Source organism: Pseudophryne corroboree, chromosome 10 (assembly GCF_028390025.1).
Source record: "Pseudophryne corroboree isolate aPseCor3 chromosome 10, aPseCor3.hap2, whole genome shotgun sequence".
NCBI lineage: Eukaryota > Metazoa > Chordata > Amphibia > Anura > Myobatrachidae > Pseudophryne > Pseudophryne corroboree.
In genome coordinates, this window is record NC_086453.1 from 385371824 (window position 1) to 385395816 (window position 23993).

The 23993-nt window shown below is 53.2% G+C and overlaps 1 protein-coding gene across 2 annotated transcripts in view; it reads right to left on the reverse strand.

Annotated features, from left to right (window-relative positions):
- CLCN6 (chloride voltage-gated channel 6) overlaps positions 1-23993 on the reverse strand; it is a 112400-nt gene that overhangs the window by 17712 nt on the left and 70695 nt on the right. The window contains exons 12-19 of one of the 2 annotated variants that reach the window (XM_063943873.1): positions 18806-18972; positions 16272-16398; positions 12295-12424; positions 12056-12209; positions 11824-11983; positions 1977-2083; positions 1493-1679; positions 1137-1291 (exon numbers count right to left, since the gene is read on the reverse strand). In XM_063943873.1, the coding sequence (XP_063799943.1) occupies positions 1181-1291; positions 1493-1679; positions 1977-2083; positions 11824-11983; positions 12056-12209; positions 12295-12424; positions 16272-16398; positions 18806-18972 (1143 nt within the window). In that variant the 3' untranslated portion in view covers positions 1137-1180. Of the gene's footprint in view, positions 1-1136; positions 1292-1492; positions 1680-1976; positions 2084-11823; positions 11984-12055; positions 12210-12294; positions 12425-16271; positions 16399-18805; positions 18973-23993 lie in introns of those variants that run through there. The other variant, XM_063943872.1, reaches the window with a different exon arrangement.

The window sequence follows — 23993 nt, forward strand, 5'->3', positions numbered from 1 at the left end:
TTCCACAGAAGAGGAGAACCCCACACTCTGTAATAACGTGTCACCCACAGACTGACAACCCCGGGGGGAGACTGGCCTTCCCTGCTCGCCTGCCCGGGTCAGGATACTGGACTTCTACAGAAGAGGAGAACCCCACACTCTGTAATAACGTGTCACCCACAGACTGACAGCCCCGGGGGGAGACTGGCCTTCCCTGCTCGGGTCAGGATACTGGACTTCTACAGAAGAGGAGAACCCCACACTCTGTAATAACGTGTCACCCACAGACTGACAGCCCCGGGGGGGAGACTGGCCTTCCCTGCTCGGGTCAGGATACTGGACTTCTACAGAAGAGGAGAACCCCACGTCACCCACAGACTGACAGCCCCGGGGGGAGACTGGCCCTTCCCTGCTCGCCTGCCCGGGTCAGGATACTGGACTTCCACAGAAGAGGAGACCCCACACTCTGTAATAACGTGTCACCCACAGACTGACAACCCCGGGGGGAGACTGGCCCTTCCCTGCTCGCCTGCCCGGGTCAGGATACTGGACTACTACAGAAGAGGAGACCCCACACTCTGTAATAACGTGTCACCCACAGACTGACAGCCCCGGGGGGAGACTGGCCTTCCCTGCTCGGGTCAGGATACTGGACTTCTACAGAAGAGGAGAACCCCACACTCTGTAATAACGTGTCACTCACAGACTGACAACCCTGGGGGGAGACTGGCCTTCCCTGCTCGGGTCAGGATACTGGACTTCTACAGAAGAGGAGAACCCCACACTCTGTAATAACGTGTCACTCACAGACTGACAACCCCGGGGGGAGACTGGCCTTCCCTGCTCGGGTCAGGATACTGGACTTCTACAGAAGAGGAGAACCCCACACTCTGTAATAACGTGTCACCCACAGACTGACAGCCCCGGGGGGAGACTGGCCTTCCCTGCTCGCCTGCCCGGGTCAGGATACTGGACTTCTACAGAAGAGGAGACCCCACACTCTGTAATAACGTGTCACCCACAGACTGACAGCCCCGGGGGGAGACTGGCCCTTCAGTGCTCGCCTGCCCGGGTCAGGATACTGGACTTCTACAGAAGAGGAGAACCCCACACTCTGTAATAACATGTCACCCACAGACTGACAGTCCCGGGGGGAGACTGGCCTTCCCTGCTCGCCTGCCCGGGTCAGGATACTGGACTTCTACAGAAGAGGAGACCCCACACTCTGTAATAACGTGTCACCCACAGACTGACAGCCCCGGGGGGAGACTGGCCTTCCCTGCTCGCCTGCCCGGGTCAGGATACTGGACTTCTACAGAAGAGGAGAACCCCACGTCACCCACAGACTGACAGCCCAGGGGGGAGACAGGCCCTTCCCTGCTCGCACTATGTAACATGCAGAGGTTCCCTTTACTGTGAGCCAATGAGCAGAGATTGTTACATAATAATGACAAAACATATAACGTATCTTATAACCTTTAGAGGAAACATTCGCCGCCCCCCAGACACTGACTTTGAACTTGATGTTGTTGCTAATCAGCTGGTTGCCCTTCATGAATTCCTTTTCATTTCCGCGGTTCTCCGTCACCACCGGGAAGGCGTGATGCGCGGTGGTGCGCAGGATGCTGACCAAAGACTGGATACGTGTGTGAGGGTACACATAGGTCAGATTGGGCTCCATGATATCACTGGCTCTCAGCCTGTGGTAAGAGAACAGCGTATCAAATAGTGAGTACAGCAGCAGCAACGCAGAGCGACCGGAGCAGACACCAGATCAGCTGGAAGGGCTGGCCTATACCGTAGTGCAGACATATACTCCTGCAGGAATCTGACGGCTCAGTACACAACAGGGGCTCAATGGGGCCAGGAGTCCGTGTGTAAAGCGGATACATCAGATGTCTGTCACGGGGCATAGGAGGACCGGAGACACAGATATTTCATGTTACACTTCTCTCTTTTTGTAGCCGGATGCAGATTAGTAAAAGCTAGCGCCTTACTTGTCCATTTCCACCTCGGTTTCCCACTCCAGCAGCGGCACGCCGCGAAGTACCACGTGGATGTCGTATATGCCTTTGTTGAAAAAATCCCCAGTCCACTTAGCAACCTTAATGGGAGAGATCAGGAGTTACTAGCGGCATGTAACAGTCACAGTAGCTAGAACAGTGGTACACGCATGTAATGGGAGAGATGAGGAGTTACTAGCGGCATGTAACAGTCACAGTAGCTAGAACAGTGGTACACGCATGTAATGGGAGAGATCAGGAGATACTAGCGGCATGTAACAGTCACAGTAGCTAGAACAGTGGTACACGCATGTAATGGGAGAGATCAGGAGTTACTAGCGGCATGTAACAGTCACAGTAGCTAGAACAGTGGTACACGCATGTAATGGGAGAGATGAGGAGTTACTAGCGGCATGTAACAGTCACAGTAGCTAGAACAGTGGTACACGCATGTAATGGGAGAGATGAGGAGTTACTAGCGGCATGTAACAGTCACAGTAGCTAGAACAGTGGTACACGCATGTAATGGGAGAGATCAGGAGATACTAGCGGCATGTAACAGTCACAGTAGCTAGAACAGTGGTACACGCATGTAATGGGAGAGATCAGGAGTTACTAGCGGCATGTAACAGTCACAGTAGCTAGAACAGTGGTACACGCATGTAATGGGAGAGATGAGGAGTTACTAGCGGCATGTAACAGACACAATAGCTAGAACAGTGGTACACGCATGTAATGGGAGAGATCAGGAGTTACTAGCGGCATGTAACAGACACAATAGCTAGAACAGTGGTACACGCATGTAATGGGAGAGATGAGGAGTTACTCGCGGCATGTAACAGTCACAGTAGCTAGAACAGTGGTACACGCATGTAATGGGAGAGGTCAGGAGTTACTAGCGGCATGTAACAGGTATAATAGCTAGAAAAGTGGTACACACATGTAATGGGAGAGATGAGGAGTTACTAGCGGCATGTAACAGGCACAATAGCGAGAACAGTGGTACACGCATGTAATGGGAGAGATGAGGAGTTACTAGCGGCATGTAACAGACACAATAGCTAGAACAGTGGTACACGCATGTAATGGGAGAGATCAGGAGTTACTAGCGGCATGTAACAGACACAATAGCTAGAACAGTGGTACACGCATGTAATGGGAGAGATGAGGAGTTACTAGCGGCATGTAACAGACACAATAGCTAGAACAGTGGTACACGCATGTAATGGGAGAGATGAGGAGTTACTCGCGGCATGTAACAGGCACAATAGCTAGAACAGTGGTACACGCATGTAATGGGAGAGATGAGGAGTTACTAGCGGCATGTAACAGGCACAATAGCTAGAACAGTGGTACACGCATGTAATGGGAGAGATGAGGAGTTACTAGCGGCATGTAACAGACACAATAGCTAGAACAGTGGTACACGCATGTAATGGGAGAGATCAGGAGTTACTAGCGGCATGTAACAGTCACAGTAGCTAGAACAGTGGTACACGCATGTAATGGGGGAGATCAGGAGTTACTAGCAGCATGTAACAGGCACAATAGCTAGAACAGTGGTACACGCATGTAATGGGAGAGGTCAGGAGTTACTAGCGGCATGTAACAGGCGCATTAGCTAGAACAGTGGTACACGCATGTAATGGGAGAGATGAGGAGTTACTAGCGGCATGTAACAGGCACAATAGCTAGAACAGTGGTACACGCATGTAATGGGAGAGATGAGGAGTTACTAGCGGCATGTAACAGGCACAATAGCTAGAACAGTGGTACACGCATGTAATGGGAGAGATGAGGAGTTACTAGCGGCATGTAACAGACACAATAGCTAGAACAGTGGTACACGCATGTAATGGGAGAGATGAGGAGTTACTAGCGGCATGTAACAGACACAATAGCTAGAACAGTGGTACACGCATGTAATGGGAGAGATCAGGAGTTACTAGCGGCATGTAACAGACACAATAGCTAGAACAGTGGTACACGCATGTAATGGGAGAGATCAGGAGTTACTAGCGGCATGTAACAGACACAATAGCTAGAACAGTGGTACACGCATGTAATGGGAGAGATCAGGAGTTACTAGCGGCATGTAACAGACACAATAGCTAGAACAGTGGTACACGCATGTAATGGGAGAGATGAGGAGTAACTAGCGGCATGTAACAGACACAATAGCTAGAACAGTGGTACACGCATGTAATGGGAGAGATGAGGAGTTACTAGCAGCATGTAACAGTCACAGTAGCTAGAACAGTGGTACACGCATGTAATGGGAGAGATCAGGAGTTACTAGCGGCATGTAACAGACACAATAGCTAGAACAGTGGTACACGCATGTAATGGGAGAGGTCAGGAGTTACTAGCGGCATGTAACAGTCACAGTAGCTAGAACAGTGGTACACGCATGTAATGGGAGAGATCAGGAGTTACTAGCAGCATGTAACAGTCACAGTAGCTAGAACAGTGGTACACGCATGTAATGGGAGAGATCAGGAGTTACTAGCGGCATGTAACAGACACAATAGCTAGAACAGTGGTACACGCATGTAATGGGAGAGGTCAGGAGTTACTAGCGGCATGTAACAGGCGCATTAGCTAGAACAGTGGTACACGCATGTAATGGGAGAGATGAGGAGTTACTAGCGGCATGTAACAGGCACAATAGCTAGAACAGTGGTACACGCATGTAATGGGAGAGATGAGGAGTTACTAGCGGCATGTAACAGACACAATAGCTAGAACAGTGGTACACGCATGTAATGGGAGAGATGAGGAGTTACTAGCGGCATGTAACAGGCACAATAGCTAGAACAGTGGTACACGCATGTAATGGGAGAGATGAGGAGTTACTAGCGGCATGTAACAGACACAATAGCTAGAACAGTGGTACACGCATGTAATGGGAGAGATGAGGAGTTACTAGCGGCATGTAACAGACACAATAGCTAGAACAGTGGTACACGCATGTAATGGGAGAGATCAGGAGTTACTAGCGGCATGTAACAGACACAATAGCTAGAACAGTGGTACACGCATGTAATGGGAGAGATGAGGAGTTACTCGCGGCATGTAACAGGCACAATAGCTAGAACAGTGGTACACGCATGTAATGGGAGAGATCAGGAGTTACTAGCGGCATGTAACAGACACAATAGCTAGAACAGTGGTACACGCATGTAATGGGAGAGATGAGGAGTTACTCGCGGCATGTAACAGGCACAATAGCTAGAACAGTGGTACACGCATGTAATGGGAGAGATGAGGAGTTACTAGCGGCATGTAACAGGCACAATAGCTAGAACAGTGGTACACGCATGTAATGGGAGAGATGAGGAGTTACTCGCGGCATGTAACAGGCACAATAGCTAGAACAGTGGTACACGCATGTAATGGGAGAGATGAGGAGTTACTAGCGGCATGTAACAGGTATAATAGCTAGAACAGTGGTACACACATGTAATGGGAGAGATGAGGAGTTACTAGCAGCATGTAACAGGCACAATAGCTAGAACAGTGGTACACGCATGTAATGGTAGAGATCAGGAGTTACTAGCGGCATGTAACAGGCACAATAGCTAGAACAGTGGTACACGCATGTAATGGGAGAGGTCAGGAGTTACTAGCGGCATGTAACAGGCGCATTAGCTAGAACAGTGGTACACGCATGTAATGGGAGAGATCAGGAGTTACTAGCGGCATGTAACAGGCGCATTAGCTAGAACAGTGGTACACGCATGTAATCATCTCCTGGAAACATATGTGGCCCCTGCGGGCAGGACACCCGGCAGAGAAAACACCGCACATGTGGCCTGTCTCGTGCACCCTGCCTAGGCGGCAATGATTTGGGGTGAAGTCACATTTGTAGGGGTGCAGCCTAGAACACTGGGAACCAGGGCTGCAAATACCTCAGCAACGCTCCTGGAAACTGCACGCCTGGAAGGGGTCACTGGTAACTAACGAGCGGGCAGTCCGGGCGCCACTTTACAATCAAAGGTTTTCAGCCAACAGAAAAATGATTGCAGAAGTTTGCTGTACCATCACCTAATTCTAGATTCAGTGCTAACACCTAATAATCCGGCTCAGGGGATTCCTGCTGTAACCCTCTGCGGGCGACAACGGAGAATAACAATGGCATAATAAATGTGCGCAAGAGTCATTCGCTAACTGAAGTTCACCTTAGAAAAGTAAATATATATTATAATAAGAATTTACTTACCGATAATTCTATTTCTCGGAGTCCGTAGTGGATGCTGGGGTTCCTGAAAGGACCATGGGGAATAGCGGCTCCGCAGGAGACAGGGCACAAAAAAGTAAAGCTTTAGGATCAGGTGGTGTGCACTGGCTCCTCCCCCTATGACCCTCCTCCAAGCCAGTTAGGTACTGTGCCCGGACGAGCGTACACAATAAGGGAGGAATTTTGAATCCCGGGTAAGACTCATACCAGCCACACCAATCACACCGTACAACTTGTGATCTAAACCCAGTTAACAGTATGATAACAGCGGAGCCTCTGAAAAGATGGCTCACAACAATAATAACCCGATTTTTGTAACTATGTACAAGTATTGCAGATAATCCGCACTTGGGATGGGCGCCCAGCATCCACTACGGACTCCGAGAAATAGAATTATCGGTAAGTAAATTCTTATTTTCTCTATCGTCCTAGTGGATGCTGGGGTTCCTGAAAGGACCATGGGGATTATACCAAAGCTCCCAAACGGGCGGGAGAGTGCGGATGACTCTGCAGCACCGAATGAGAGAACTCCAGGTCCTCTTTTGCCAGGATATCAAATTTGTAGAAATTTACAAACGTGTTCTCCCCTGACCACGTAGCTGCTCGGCAGAGTTGTAATGCCGAGACCTCTCGGGCAGCCGCCCAAGATGAGCCCACCTTCCTTGTGGAATGGGCCTTAACCGATTTAGACTGTGGCAGGCCTGCCTCAGAATGTGCAAGTTGAATTGTGTTACAAATCCAACGAGCAATCGACTGCTTAGAAGCAGGCGCACCCAACTTGTTGGGTGCATACAGTATAAACAGCGAGTCAGATTTTCTGACTCCAGCTGTCCTGGAACATATTTTCAGGGCCCTGACAACTTCTAGCAACTTGGAGTCCTCCAAGTCCCTAGTAGGTGCAAGGCACCACAATAAGCTGGTTCAGGTGAAACACTGACACCACCTTAGGGAGAGAACTGGGGACGAGTCCGCAGCTCTGCCCTGTCCGAATGGACAAACAGATATGGGCTTTTTTGAGAAAAAACCACCAATTTGACACTCGCCTGGTCCAGGCCAGGGCCAAGAGCATGGTCACTTTTTATGTGAGATGCTTCAAATCCACATATTTGACTGGTTTTAAACCAATGTGATTTGAGGAATCCCAGAACTACGTTGAGATCCCACAGTGCCACTGGAGGCACAAAAAAGGGTTTTGTATATGCAATACTCCCTTGACAAACTTCTGGACTTCAGGAACTGAAGCCAATTCTTTCTGGAAGAAAATTTACAGGGCCGAATTTGAACCTTAATGGACCCCAATTTGAGGCCCATAGACACTCCTGTTTGCAGGAAATGCAGGAAACGACCGAGTTGAAATTTCTTTGTGGGGCCTTCCTGGCCTCACACCACGCAACATATTTTCGCCACACGTGGTGATAATGTTGTGCGGTCACCTCCTTTCTGGCTTTGACCAGGGTAGGAATGACCTCTTCCGGAATGCCTTTTTTCCCTTAGGATCCGGCTTTCCATCTCCATGCCGACAAACGCAGCTGCGGTAAGTCTTGGAACAGACATGGTACTTGCTGAAGCAAGTCCCTTCTTAGCGGCAGAGGCCATAAGACCTCTGTAAGCATCTCTTGAAGTTCCGGGTACCAAGTCCTCCTTGGCCAATCCGGAGCCATGAGTATAGTTCTTACTCCTCTACGTCTTATAATTCTCAGCACCTTAGGTATGAGAAGCAGAGGAGGGAACACATACACCGACTGGTACACCCACGGTGTTACCAGAACGTCCACATCTATTGCCTGAGGGTCTCTTGACCTGGCGCAATACCTGTCCCGTTTTTTGTTCAGACGGGACGCCATCATGTCCACCTTTGGTATTTTCCAACGGTTTACAATCATGTGGAAAAAACTTCTCAATGAAGTTTCCACTCTCCCGGGTGGAGGTCGTGCTGAGGAAGTCTGCTTCCCAGTTTCCATTCCCGGGATGAAAAACTGCTGACAGTGTTATCACATGATTTTCCGCCCAGCGAAAAGTCCTTGCAGTTTCTGCCATTGCCCTCCTGCTTCTTGTGTCGCCCTGTCTGTTTACGTGGGCGACTGCCGTGATGTTTTTCCCACTGGATCAATACCGGCTGACCTTGAAGCAGAGGTCTTGCTAAGCTTAGAGCATTATAAATTTACCCTTAGCTCCAGTATATTTATGTGGAGAAAAGTCTCCATACTTGATCACACTCCCTGGAAATTTTTCCCTTGTGTGACTGCTCCCCAGCCTCTCAGGCTGGGCTCCGTGGTTACCAGCATCCAATCCTGAATGCCGAATCTGCGGCCCTCTAGAAGATGAGCACTCTATAACCACCACAGGAGAGACACCCTTGTCCTTGGATATTGGGTTATCCGCTGATGCATCTGAAGATGCGATCCGGACCATTTGTCCAGCAGATCCCACTGAAAAGTTCTTACGTGAAATCTGCCGAATGGAATTGCTTCGTAGGAAGCCACCATTTTTACCAGGACCCTTGTGCAATGATGCACTGTTTTTAGGAGGTTCCTGACTTGCTCGGATAACTCCCTGGCTTTCTCTTCCGGGAGAAACACCTTTTTCTGGACTGTGTCCAGAATCATCCCTAGGCACAGCAGACGTGTCGTCGGGATCAGCTGCGATTTTGGAATATTTAGAATCCACCCGTGCTGATTGTAGCAGTATCCGAGATAGTGCTACTCCGACCTCCAACTGTTCCCTGGACTATGCCCCTATCAGGAGATCGTCCAAGTAAGAGATAATTTAGACGCCTTTTCTTCGAAGAAGAATCATCAATTCGGCCATTACCTTGGTAAAGACCCCGGGGTGCCGTGGACAATCCAAACGGCAGCGTCTGAAACTGATAGTGACAGTTCTGCACCACGAACCTGAGGTACCCTTAGTGAGAAGGGCAAATTTGGGACATAGAGGTAAGCATCCCTGATGTCCCGGGACACTATATAGTCCCCTTCTTCCTGGTTCGTTATCACTGCTCTGAGTGACTTCATCTTAATTTGAACCTTTGTAAGTGTTCAAAAAAAAATTTTTAGAATAAGTCTCACCTAGCCTTCTGGCTTCAGTACCACAATATAGTGTGGAATAATACCCCTTTTCTGTAGTAGGAGGGGTAATTTAATTGTCACCTGCTGGGAATACAGCTTGTGAATTTTTTCCCATACTACCTCCTTGTCGGAGGGAGACTTGGTAAAGCAGACTTCAGGAGCCTGCGAAGGGGAAACGTCTCGACATTCCCATCTGTACCCCCGGGATACTACTTGTAGGATCCAGGGGTCCTGTACGGTCTCAGCGCCATGCTGAGAACTTGTCAGACGCGGTGAAACGCTTCTGTTCCTGGGAATAGGCTGCCTGCTGCAGTCTTCTTCCCTTTCCTCTATCCCTGGGCAGATATGATCTTATAGGGACGAGAGGACTGAGGCTGAAAAGACGGTGTCTTTTTCTGCAGAGATGTGACTTAGGGTAAAAAACGGTGGATTTTCCAGCAGTTGCCGTGACCACCAGGTCCGAAGGACCGACCCCAAACAAGTCCTCTTCCTTTATACGGCCATACTGTGCCGTTTGGAATCTGCATCACCTGACCACTATCGTGTCCATAACATCTTCTGGCAGTTATGGACATCGCGTTTATTCATGATGCCAGAGTGCAAATATCCCTCTGTGCATCTCGCATATATAGAAATGCTCTATAGTCAATAAAATACTGTCCCTGTCAAGGGTATCAATATTTTTAGTCAGGGAATCCGACCAAGCCACCCTAGCTCTGCACATCCAGGCTGAGGCGATCGCTGGCCGCAGTATAACACCAGTATGTGTGTATATACTTTTTATTATATTTTCCAGCCTTGTCAGCTGGTCCTTGAGGACGGCCCTATCTATAGACGGTACCGCCACTTGTTTTGATAAGCGTGTGAGCGCCTTATCCACCTTAAGGGGTGTTTCCCAACGCGCCCTAACTTCTGGCGGGAAAGGGTATACCGCCCATAATTTTCTATCGGGGGGAACCCACGCATCATCACACACTTTATTTAATTTATCTGATTCAGGAAAAACTATGGTAGTTTTTTCACATCCCACATAATACCCTCTTTTGTGGTACTTGTAGTATCAGAAATACGTAACACCTCCTTCATTGCCTTTAACGTGTGGCCCTAATAAGGAATACGTTTGTTTATTCACCGTCGACACTGGATTCAGTGTCCCTGTCTGTGTCTGTGTCGACCGACTAAAGTAAACGGGCGTTTTAAAACCCTTGACGGTGTTTTTGAGACGTCTGGACCGTACTAATTGTTTGTCGGCCGTCTCATGTCGTCAACCGACCTTGCAGCGTGTTGACATTATCACGTAATTTCCTAAATAAGCCATCCATTCCGGTGTCGACTCCCTAGAGAGTGACATCACCATTACAGGCAATTGCTCCGCCTCCTCACCAACATCGTCCTCCTACCTGTCGACACACACGTACCGACACACAGCACACACACAGGGAATGCTCTGATAGAGGACAGGACCCACTAGCCCTTTGGAGAGACAGAGGGAGAGTTCGCCAGCACACACCAAAAACGCTATAATTATATAGGGACAACCTTATATAAGTGTTTTCCCTTATAGCATCTTAATATATATATAAGCATATCGCCAAATTAGTGCCCCCCCTCTCTGTTTTAACCCTGTTTCTGTAGTGCAGTGCAGGGGAGAGCCTGGGAGCCTTCCCTCCAGCCTTTCTGTGAGGGAAAATGGCGCTGTGTGCTGAGGAGATAGGCCCCGCCCCTTTTTCGGCGGCCTCGTCTCCCGCTCTTTAACGGATTCTGGCAGGGGTTAAATATCTCCATATAGCCTCCGGAGGCTATATGTGAGGTATTTTTAGCCAAAATAGGTATTCATTTGCCTCCCAGGGCGCCCCCCTCCCAGCGCCCTGCACCCTCAGTGACTGCCGTGTGAAGTGTGCTGAGAGGAAAATGGCGCACAGCTGCAGTGCTGTGCGCTACCTTTAGAAGACTGAGGAGTCTTCTGCCGCCGATTCTGGACCTCTTCTTACTTCAGCATCTGCAAGGGGGCCGGCGGCAAGGCTCCGGTGACCATCCAGGCTGTACCTGTGATCGTCCCTCTGGAGCTGATGTCCAGTAGCCAAGAAGCCAATCCATCCTGCACGCAGGTGAGTTCACTTCTTCTCCCCTAAGTCCCTCGTTGCAGTGATCCTGTTGCCAGCAGGACTCACTGTAAAATAAAAAACCTAAGCTAAACTTTCCTAAGCAGCTCTTTAGGAGAGCCACCTAGATTGCACCCTTCTCGGCCGGGCACAAAAATCTAACTGGCTTGGAGGAGGGTCATAGGGGGAGGAGCCAGTGCACACCACCTGATCCTAAAGCTTTACTTTTTTGTGCCCTGTCTCCTGCGGAGCCGCTATTCCCCATGGTCCTTTCAGGAACCCCAGCATCCACTAGGACGATAGAGAAATATAATAAATAATAATGAAACACAACAAACAAGAAAAAGCCCCAGCGCACAAACCGCACTCTGCGCCGAGGGGCTCGCAGCAGCCTACACTGGGGTAAATCGCCAGGGCACGGCTTTATGCCTCACCATGAGCGTAATCATTATCGGTAATCCGTACGAGATCTCATTGGTGGATTCAATAAGGATGACGGTGAGACTGATGGTCATCCGGACCACGCCACCCAGGAAAGCCGCGGCTCCAATCAGGGCGAACGTCCCAGAGTAGATATGAGTCATTCCCAAATAACTGGAAGAGACAGAGAACGTCACACCCCAAAGCCAAAAGCCCGGGTGAAGCACCTGCTGGTACATAATCTACCTTTTCAGGAGGTTAGCAACCAAGCGACCAAAGGCTGCACCGCAGAGCAAGGAGGGCACAAAGAGGCCACTGGGCACAGAGACGCCGTAGGTCCAGCATGCCAGCAGGAAGTACAGGCAGCAGAAGACAGACAGCGTGACGGGGCTGAACGTGCCTGGAATACAAGACACAGAGAGATCGTCACATTACAGACCCTCCTGACCATCCGCCACCAGCAATGACACCACATACACACTGACCATCCTGGTGGAAGAGCTGCAAGATGGCCGACTCCTGGGGATTGAAGAAGAGGGTCGCCATGTCGTTGTAGGTGTCATTAGGACAAAAGAACGTTCTGATGCTGGAATTCACTTCATCTGACGAGGAGACCTGAGGAAACATCGTAACGTACAATGAGCGAGAGAAGACAGAGACGTACTCATGGGGATAGCTAGCAGGGGAGGAGCCAGCCACAGGGGGGAGATAGCGAGAGACGTACTCATGGGGATAGATAGCAGGGGAGGAGCCAGCCACAGGAGGGAGATAGCGAGAGACGTACTCATGGGGATAGATAGCAGGGGAGGAGCCGGCCAGACACAGGAGGGAGATAGCGAGAGACGTACTCATGGGGATAGATAGCAGGGGAGGAGCCAGCCACAGGAGGGAGATAGCGAGAGACGTACTCATGGGGAGAGCTAGCAGGGGAGGAGCCAGCCACAGGGAGGAGATAGCGAGAGACGTACTCATGGGGATAGATAGCAGGGGAGGAGCCGGACACAGGGAGGAGATAGCGAGAGACGTACCCATGGGGAGAGCTAGCAGGGGAGGAGCCGGCCAGCCACAGGAGGGAGATAGCGAGAGATGTACCCATGGGGAGAGCTAGCAGGGGAGGAGCCGGCCACAGGGAGGAGATAGCGAGAGATGTACCAATGGGGAGAGCTAGCAGGGGAGGAGCCAGCCACAGGAGGGAGATAGCGAGAGACTTACTCATGGGGATAGATAGCAGGGGAGGAGCCGGCCACAGGGAGGAGATAGCGAGAGACGTACTCATGGGGAGAGCTAGCAGGGGAGGAGCCGGCCACAGGAGGGAGATAGCGAGAGACGTACTCATGGGGAGAGCTAGCAGGGGAGGAGCCAGCCACAGGAGGGAGATAGCGAGAGACTTACTCATGGGGATAGATAGCAGGGGAGGAGCCGGCTACAGGAGGGAGATAGCGAGAGACGTACTCATGGGGAGAGCTAGCAGGGGAGGAGCCGGCCAGCCACAGGGGGGAGATAGCGAGAGACGTACTCATGGGGAGAGCTAGCAGGGGAGGAGCTGGCCAGCCACAGGGAGGAGATAGCGAGAGATGTACTCATGGGGATAGCTAGCAGGGGAGGAGCCAGCCACAGGAGGGAGATAGCGAGAGACGTACTCATGGGGATAGATAGCAGGGGAGGAGCCGGCCACCGGGAGGTGATAGCGAGAGACGTACTCATGGGGAGAGCTAGCAGGGGAGGAGCCAGCCACAGGGGGGAGATAGCGAGAGACGTACTCATGGGGAGAGCTAGCAGGGGAAGAGCCAGCCACAGGGGGGAGATAGCGAGAGATGTACTCATGGGGATAGCTAGCAGGGGAGGAGCCGGCCACAGGGGGGAGATAGCGAGAGATGTACCCATGGGGATAGATAGCAGGGGAGGAGCCGGCCAGCCACAGGGAGGAGATAGCGAGAGACGTACTCATGGGGATAGCTAGCAGGGGAGGAGCCGGCCACAGGGGGGAGATAGCGAGAGATGTACTCATGGGGATAGATAGCAGGGGAGGAGCCGGCCACAGGGGGGAGATAGCGAGAGACGTACTCATGGGGATAGATAGCAGGGGAGGAGCCGGCCAGCCACAGGGAGGAGATAGCGAGAGACGTGCTCATGGGGATAGATAGGGGAGGAGCCAGCCACAGGAGGGAGATAGCGAGAGATGTACTCATGGGGAGAGCTAGCAGGGGAGGAGCCAGCCACAGGGGGGGGGATAGCGAGAGATGTACTCATGGGGATAGATAGCAGGGGAGGAGCCAGCCACAGGGGGGAGATAGCGAGAGACGTACTCATGGGGAGAGCTAGCAGGGGAGGAGCCAGCCACAGGGGGGAGATAGCGAGAGATGTACTCATGGGGATAGATAGCAGGGGAGGAGCTAGCCACAGGGGGGAGATAGCGAGAGACGTACTCATGGGGAGAGCTAGCAGGGGAGGAGCCGGCCAGCCACAGGAGGGAGATAGCGAGAGATGTACTCATGGGGATAGATAACAGGGGAGGATCCGGCCACAGGAGGGAGATAGCGAGAGACGTACTCATGGGGATAGATAGCAGGGGAGGAGCCGGCCAGCCACAGGGGGGGAGATAGCGAGAGACGTACTCATGGGGATAGATAGCAGGGGAGGAGCCAGCCACAAGAGGGAGATAGCGAGAGATGCACTCATGGGGATAGATAGCAGGGGAGGAACCAGCCACAGGGGGAGATAGCGAGAGACGTACTCATGGGGATAGATAGCAGGGGAGGAACCGGCCAGCCACAGGGGAAGATAGCGAGAGACGTACTCATGGGGATAGATAGCAGGGGAGGAGCCGGCCAGCCACAGGGGGAGATAGCGAGAGATGTACTCATGGGGATAGATAGCAGGGGAGGAGCCGGCCACAAGGGGAAGATAGCGAGAGACATACTCATGGGGATAGATAGCAGGGGAGGAACCGGCCACAGGGGGGAGATAGCGAGAGACGTACTCATGGGGATAGATAGCAGGGGAGGAGCCAGCCACAGAAGGGAGATAGCGAGAGATGTACTCATGGGGATAGATAGCAGGGGAGGAACCGGCCACAGGGGGGAGATAGCGAGAGACGTACTCATGGGGATAGATAGCAGGGGAGGAGCCAGCCACAGGAGGGAGATAGCGAGAGACGTACTCATGGGGATAGATAGCAGGGGAGGAGCCAGCCACAGGGGGGAGATAGCGAGAGACGTACTCATGGGGAGAGCTAGCAGGGGAGGAGCCAGCCACAGGGGGGAGATAGCGAGAGACGTACTCATGGGGATAGATAGCAGGGGAGGAGCCAGCCACAGGGGGAGATAGCGAGAGATGTACTCATGGGGATAGATAGCAGGGGAGGAGCCGGCCAGCCACGGGGGGAGATAGCGAGAGACGTACTCATGGGGATAGATAGCAGGGGAGGAGCCGGCCAGCCACAGGGGGGAGATAGCAAGACACGTACTCATGGGGATAGATAGCAGGGGAGGAGCCGGCCAGCCACAGGGGGGAGATAGCGAGACACGTACTCATGGGGATAGATAGCAGGGGAGGAGCCGGCCAGCCACAGGGGGGAGATAGCGAGAGATGTACTCATGGGGAGAGCTAGCAGGGGAGGAGACGGCCACAGGAGGGAGATAGCGAGAGACGTACTCATGGGGATAGATAGCAGGGGAGGAACCGGCCAGCCACAGGGAGGAGATAGCGAGAGATGTACTCATGGGGATAGATAGGGGAGGAGCCGGCCAGCCACAGGGGGGAGAAAGCGAGAGACGTACTCATGGGGATAGATAGCAGGGGAGGAGCCGGCCAGCCACAGGGGGGAGATAGCAGGGGAGGAGCATGTGAGCAGCAGATAGCAAGAGAAGACAGAAGTATGGTGTAGAAGCATGCTTACGATGAGAGCCAGATAGAGGAACATGTGCGTATGCTTGCAGAAAGGAGGCACTAGTGATGACAGATGGAGGATCATGCTCTCAGGGGAGGGGGGGGGGTTTCTTCCAGAACTACAGAGGTGGGGTCTAGTGACAGATCAGAGATACTCTTGAAGGCGGGGAAGGATTGTGCCTGTATGGGGAGCTACTGAGAAGCTGGAGATTCGGGCATGCCCCATGCATTTTAAGAAGCACCGTGCACGTGGGCTGGAGGCCTAGCAAGCAATGCTAAACAGTTGAAATAATCCCCAAATACACTACCTGCATGACCCAAATACACTACCTGCATGACCCAAATACACTACCTGCATGACTTCCTGCATGACCCAAATACACTACCTGCATGACCCAAATACACTACCTGCATGACCCAAATACACTACCTGCATGACTTCCTGCATGACCCAAATACACTACCTGCATGACCCAAATACACTACCTGCATGACCCAAATACACTACCTGCATGACCCAAATACACTACCTGCATGACCCAAATACACTACCTGCATGACCCAAATACACTACCTGCATGACGATGGAGCCATTACTCCAGCTTGTGGGAGGAGACAGTTTTCTACATTCTCCCAGAACCATTGATGACACAAAGACAATTACTGTGGTGACCAAAGAGACCAAGAGGCTTTCACACACCCTGGAAGACAGGACCTTGTGTTACTACATGCAGACGCAGGCAAAGAGACATGCAGACAGAGAGATAAATGCAGGCAGAGAGTCACAGAGAGGCGCGCAGGCAGAGAGTCACAGAGAGAGGGGCGCAGGCAGAGAGTCACAGAGAGGCGCGCAGGCAGAGAGTCACAGAGAGAGGTGCAGGCAGAGAGTCACAGAGAGAGGCGCAGGCAGAGAGTCACAGAGAGAGGTGCAGGCAGAGAGTCACAGAGAGAGGCGCAGGCAGAGAGTCACAGAAAGAGGTGCAGGCAGAGAGTCACAGAGAGGGGCGCAGGCAGAGAGTCACAGAGAGGGGCGCAGGCAGAGAGTCACAGAGAGGGGCGCAGGCAGAGAGTCACAGAGAGAGGGGCGCAGGCAGAGAGTCACAGAGAGGGGCGCAGGCAGAGAGTCACAGAGAGAGGGGCGCAGGCAGAGAGTCACAGAGAGAGGCGCAGGCAGAGAGTCACAGAGAGAGGTGCAGGCAGAGAGTCACAGAGAGAGGCGCAGGCAGAGAGTCACAGAGAGGGGCGCAGGCAGAGAGTCACAGAGAGAGGGGCGCAGGCAGAGAGTCACAGAGAGGGGCGCAGGCAGAGAGTCACAGAGAGAGGGGCGCAGGCAGAGAGTCACAGAGAGGGGCGCAGGCAGAGAGTCACAGAGAGAGGGGCGCAGGCAGAGAGTCACAGAGAGGCGCGCAGGCAGAGAGTCACAGAGAGAGGCGTGCAGGCAGAGAGTCACAGAGAGAGGGGCGCAGGCAGAGTCACAGAGAGACATGCAGAGAGATAAGCGCAGGCAGAGGGTCACAGAGAGGCGCAGACAGAGTCACAGAGAGACATGCAGAGAGATAAGCGCAGGCAGAAAGTCACAGAGAGGCGCAGACAGAGAGATAAGCGCAGGCAGAGAGTCACAGAGAGGCGCAGACAGAGAGATAAGCGCAGGCAGAGAGGCGCAGACAGAGAGATAAGCGCAGGCAAAGAGAGTCACAGAGAGGCGTGCAGGCAGAGAGTCACAGAGAGATAAGCGCAGGCAGAGAGTCACAGAGAGGCGCGCAGGCAGAGAGTCACAGAGAGGCGCGCAGGCAGAGAGTCACAGAGAGGCGCGCAGGCAGAGAGTCACAGAGAGGCGCGCAGGCAGAGAGTCGCAGAGAGGCACGCAGGCAGAGAGTCACAGAGAGGCACGCAGGCAGAGAGTCACAGAGAGATAAGTGCAAGCAGAGAGTCACAGAGAGATAAGCGCAGGCAGAGAGTCACAGAGAGATAAGTGCAGGCAGAGAGTCACAGAGAGATAAGTGCAGGCAGAGAGTCACAGAGAGGCGTGCAGGCAGAGAATCACAGAGAGATAAGCGCAGGCAGAGAGTCACAGAGAGATAAGCGCAGGCAGAGAGTCACAGAGAGGCGTGCAGGCAGAGAGTCACAGAGAGATAAGCGCAGGCAGAGAGTCACAGAGAGGCGTGCAGGCAGAGAGTCACAGAGAGATAAGCGCAGGCAGAGGGTCACAGAGAGGCGCGCAGGCAGAGAGTCACAGAGAGGCGCGCAGGCAGAGAGTCACAGAAAGGCGCGCAGGCAGAGAGTCACAGAGAGGCGCGCAGGCAGAGAGTCACAGAGAGATAAGTGCAGGCAGAGAGTCAAAGAGATAAGTGCAGGCAGAGAGTCACAGAGAGATAAGCGCAGGCAGAGAGTCACAGAGAGGCACGCAGGCAGAGAGTCACAGAGAGATAAGTGCAGGCAGAGAGTCAAAGAGAGATAAGTGCAGGCAGAGAGTCACTACACACATGTTGGGCTCTGCAGGTACAGGCAGACTGATATGTCCTCACTACACACGTATGTTGTGCTCTGCAGGCACAGGCAGACTGATGTGTCCTCACTACACACGTATGTTGTGCTCTGCAGGCACAGGCAGACTGATGTGTCCTCACTACACACGTATGTTGGGCTCTGCAGGCACAGGCAGACTGATATGTCCTCACTACACACGTATGTTGTGCTCTGCAGGCACAGGCAGACTGATGTGTCCTCACTACACACGTATGTTGTGCTCTACAGGCAGACTGATATGTCCTCACTACACACGTATGTTGTGCTCTACAGGCAGACTGATATGCCCTCACTACACACGTATGTTGTGCTCTGCAGGCACAGGCAGATTGATATGTCCTCACTACACACGTATGTTGTGCTCTGCAGGCACAGGCAGATTGATATATGTCCTCACTACACACGTATGTTGTGCTCTGCAGGCAGACTGATATGTCCTCACTACACACGTATGTTGTGCTCTGCAGGCACAGGCAGATTGATATGTCCTCACTACACACGTATGTTGTGCTCTGCAGGCACACGCAGACTGATATGTCCTCACTACACACGTATGTTGTGCTCTGCAGGCGGTCTGGGTACCTGACCAGCTTTGGCTTGGGGTGCACGTTCCTCATGCGGTACTTTGCCAGCCTCTTATTCAGACAGTTGAACGTGGCTCCGAGTAAGCCCCCGATCATCCCCATGATGATAAAGAACGCCAGGTCCAGCACCGTCCACAGGTGACACTTCTTATCCGTCTCCGAGCACTGGAAAGTGACCACATGACACGTAATAATCCCGAGACCACAGTCCCCAGCGCCAGTTACACGCCATATACTGCCATACACACCAGGACATGATACCACAGTCCCCAGCGCTCCTCAGTCCGGTTACAGTTACACCGCCATATACTGCCATACACACCAGGACATGAGACCAAAGTCCCCAGCACTCCTCAGTCTGGTGCCGATTACACCGCCATATACTGCCATACACACCAGGACATGAGACCACAGTCACCAGCGCTCCTCAGTCCGGTTACAGTTACACCGCCATATACTGCAATACACACCAGGACATGAGACCACAGTCCCCGGCGCTCCTCAGTCTGGTGCCGATTACACCGCCATATACTGCCATACACACCAGGACATGAGACCCCAGCCCCCCCGCGCTCCTCAGTCCGGTGCCAGTAACACCGCCATATACTGCCATACATACCAGGACATGAGACCACAGTCACCAGCGCTCCTCAGTCCGGTGCCAGTTACACCGCCATATACTGCCATACACACCAGGACATGGGACCATAGTCCCCAGCGCTCCTCAGTCTGGTGCCGATTACACCGCCATATACTGCCATATACACCAGGACATGAGACCCCAGCCCCGGCGCTCCTCAGTCCGGTGCCGGTTACACCGCCATATACACCAGGACATGAGACCACAGTCCCCAGCACTCCTCAGTCCGGTGCCAGTTACACCGCCATATACTGCCATACACACCAGGACATGGGACCATAGTCCCCAGCGCTCCTCAGTCCGGTGCTAGTTACACCGCCATATACTGCTATACACACCAGGACATGAGACCACAGTCCCCAGCACTCCTCAGTCCGGTGCCAGTTACACCGCCATATACTGCCATACACACCAGGACATGGGACCATAGTCCCCAGCGCTCCTCAGTCCGGTGCTAGTTACACCGCCATATACTGCCATACACACCAGGACATGAGACCACAGTCCCCAGCGCTCCTCAGTCCGGTGCCAGTTACACCGCCATATACTGCCATACACACCAGGACATGGGACCAGAGTCCCCAGCGCTCCTCAGTCCGGTGCTAGTTACACCGCCATATACTGCCATACACACCAGGACATGAGACCACAGTCCCCAGCACTCCTCAGTCCGGTGCCAGTTACACCGCCATATACTGCCATACACACCAGGACATGGGACCATAGTCCCCAGCGCTCCTCAGTCCGGTGCTAGTTACACCGCCATATACTGAAATACACACCAGGACATGAGACCACAGTCCCCAGCGCTCCTCAGTCCGGTGCCAGTTACACCGCCATATACACTAGAACATGAGACCAGTCACCAGCGCTCCTCAGTCCGGTGCCAGTTACACCGCCATATACTGCCATACACACCAGGACATGAGACCACAGTCACCAGCGCTCCTCAGTCCGGTGCCAGTTACACCGCCATATACTGCCATACACACCAGGACATGAGACCACAGTCACCAGCGCTCCTCAGTCCGGTGCCGATTACACCGCCATATACTGAAATACACACCAGGACATGAGACCACAGTCCCCAGCGCTCCTCAGTCCGGTGCCAGTTACACCGCCATATACACTAGAACATGAGACCAGTCACCAGCGCTCCTCAGTCCGGTGCCAGTTACACCGCCATATACTGCCATACACACCAGGACATGAGACCACAGTCACCAGCGCTCCTCAGTCCGGTGCCAGTTACACCGCCATATACTGCCATACACACCAGAACATGAGACCACAGTCACCAGCGCTCCTCAGTCCGGTGCCGATTACACCGCCATATACTGAAATACACACCAGGACATGAGACCACAGTCCCCAGCGCTCCTCAGTCCGGTGCCAGTTACACCGCCATATACACTAGAACATGAGACCAGTCACCAGCGCTCCTCAGTCCGGTGCCAGTTACACCGCCATATACTGCCATACACACCAGGACATGAGACCACAGTCACCAGCGCTCCTCAGTCCGGTGCCAGTTACACCGCCATATACTGCCATACACACCAGGACATGAGACCACAGTCACCAGCGCTCCTCAGTCCGGTGCCGATTACACCGCCATATACTGAAATACACACCAGGACATGAGACCACAGTCCCCAGCGCTCCTCAGTCCGGTGCCAGTTACACCGCCATATACACTAGAACATGAGACCAGTCACCAGCGCTCCTCAGTCCGGTGCCAGTTACACCGCCATATACTGCCATACACACCAGGACATGAGACCACAGTCACCAGCGCTCCTCAGTCCGGTGCCAGTTACACCGCCATATACTGCCATACACACCAGAACATGAGACCACAGTCACCAGCGCTCCTCAGTCCGGTGCCGATTACACCGCCATATACTGAAATACACACCAGGACATGAGACCACAGTCCCCAGCGCTCCTCAGTCCGGTGCCAGTTACACCGCCATATACACTAGAACATGAGACCAGTCACCAGCGCTCCTCAGTCCGGTGCCAGTTACACCGCCATATACTGCCATACACACCAGGACATGAGACCACAGTCACCAGCGCTCCTCAGTCCGGTGCCAGTTACACCGCCATATACTGCCTACACACCAGGACATGAGACCACAGTCACCAGCGCTCCTCAGTTCGGTGCCAATTACACCGCCATATACTGCCATACACACCAGGACATGAGACCCCAGCCCTCCTCAGTCTGGTGCCGGTTACACCGCCATATACTGCCATACACACCAGGACATGAGACCACAGTCCCCAGCACTCCTCAGTCCGGTGCCAGTTACACCGCCATATACTGCCATACACACCAGGACATGGGACCATAGTCCCCAGCGCTCCTCAGTCCGGGTTACAGTTACACCGCCATATACTGCCATACACACCAGGACATGAGACCACAGTCCCCAGCACTCCTCAGTCTGGTGCCGATTACACCGCCATATACTGCCATACACACCAGGACATGAGACCACAGTCACCAGCGCTCCTCAGTCCGGTTACAGTTACACCGCCATATACTGCCATACACACCAGGACATGAGACCACAGTCCCCGGCGCTCCTCAGTCTGGTGCCGATTACACCGCCATATACTGCCATACACACCAGGACATGAGACCCAAGCCCCCCCGCGCTCCTCAGTCCGGTGCCAGTTACACCGCCATATATTGCCATACACACCAGGACATGAGACCACAGTCACCAGCGCTCCTCAGTCCGGTGCCGATTACACCGCCATATACTGCCATATACACCAGGACATGAGACCCCAGCCCCGGCGCTCCTCAGTCCGGTGCCGGTTACACCGCCATATACACCAGGACATGAGACCACAGTCCCCAGCACTCCTCAGTCCGGTGCCAGTTACACCGCCATATACTGCCATACACACCAGGACATGGGACCATAGTCCCCAGCGCTCCTCAGTCCGGTGCTAGTTACACCGCCATATACTGCCATACACACCAGGACATGAGACCACAGTCCCCAGCACTCCTCAGTCCGGTGCCAGTTACACCGCCATATACACTAGAACATGAGACCAGTCACCAGCGCTCCTCAGTCCGGTGCCAGTTACACCGCCATATACTGCCATACACACCAGGACATGAGACCACAGTCACCAGCGCTCCTCAGTCCGGTGCCAGTTACACCGCCATATACTGCCATACACACCAGGACATGAGACCACAGTCACCAGCGCTCCTCAGTCCGGTGCCGATTACACCGCCATATACTGAAATACACACCAGGACATGAGACCACAGTCCCCAGCGCTCCTCAGTCCGGTGCCAGTTACACCGCCATATACACTAGAACATGAGACCAGTCACCAGCGCTCCTCAGTCCGGTGCCAGTTACACCGCCATATACTGCCATACACACCAGGACATGAGACCACAGTCACCAGCGCTCCTCAGTCCGGTGCCAGTTACACCGCCATATACTGCCATACACACCAGGACATGAGACCACAGTCACCAGCGCTCCTCAGTCCGGTGCCAGTTACACCGCCATATACTGCCATACACACCAGGACATGAGACCACAGTCACCAGCGCTCCTCAGTTCGGTGCCGATTACACCGCCATATACTGCCATACACACCAGGACATGAGACCCCAGCCCTCCTTAGTCCGGTGCCAGTTACACCGCCATATACTGCCATACACACCAGGACATGGGACCATAGTCCCCAGCGCTCCTCAGTCCGGTGCCAGTTACACCGCCATATACTGCCATACACACCAGGACATGAGACCACAGTCCCCAGCGCTCCTCAGTCCGGTGCCAGTTACACCGCCATAAACACTAGGACATGAGACCACAGTCACCAGCGCTCCTCAGTCCGGTGCCAGTTACACAGCCATATACTGCCATACACACCAGGACATGAGACCACAGTCCCCGGCGCTCCTCAGTCCGGTGCCGGTTACACTGCCATATACTGCCATACACACCAGGACATGAGACCGCAGTCCCCAGCACTCCTCAGTCCGGTGCCAGTTACACCGCCATATACTGCCATACACACCAGGACATGAGACCACAGTCCCCAGCACTCCTCAGTCCGGTGCCAGTTACACCGCCATATACTGCCATACACACCAGGACATGGGACCATAGTCCTCAGCGCTCCTCAGTCCGGTGCTAGTTACACCGCCATATACTGCCATACACACCAGGACATGAAACCACAGTCCCCAGCGCTCCTCAGTCCGGTGCCAGTTACACCGCCATATACTGCCATACACACCAGGACATGGGACCATAGTCCCCAGCGCTCCTCAGTCCGGTGCCAGTTACACCGCCATAAACACTAGGACATGAGACCACAGTCACCAGCGCTCCTCAGTCCGGTGCCAGTTACACCGCCATATACTGCCATACACACCAGGACATGAGACCACAGTCCCCGGCGCTCCTCAGTCCGGTGCCGGTTACACTGCCATATACTGCCATACACACCAGGACATGAGACCGCAGTCCCCAGCACTCCTCAGTCCGGTGCC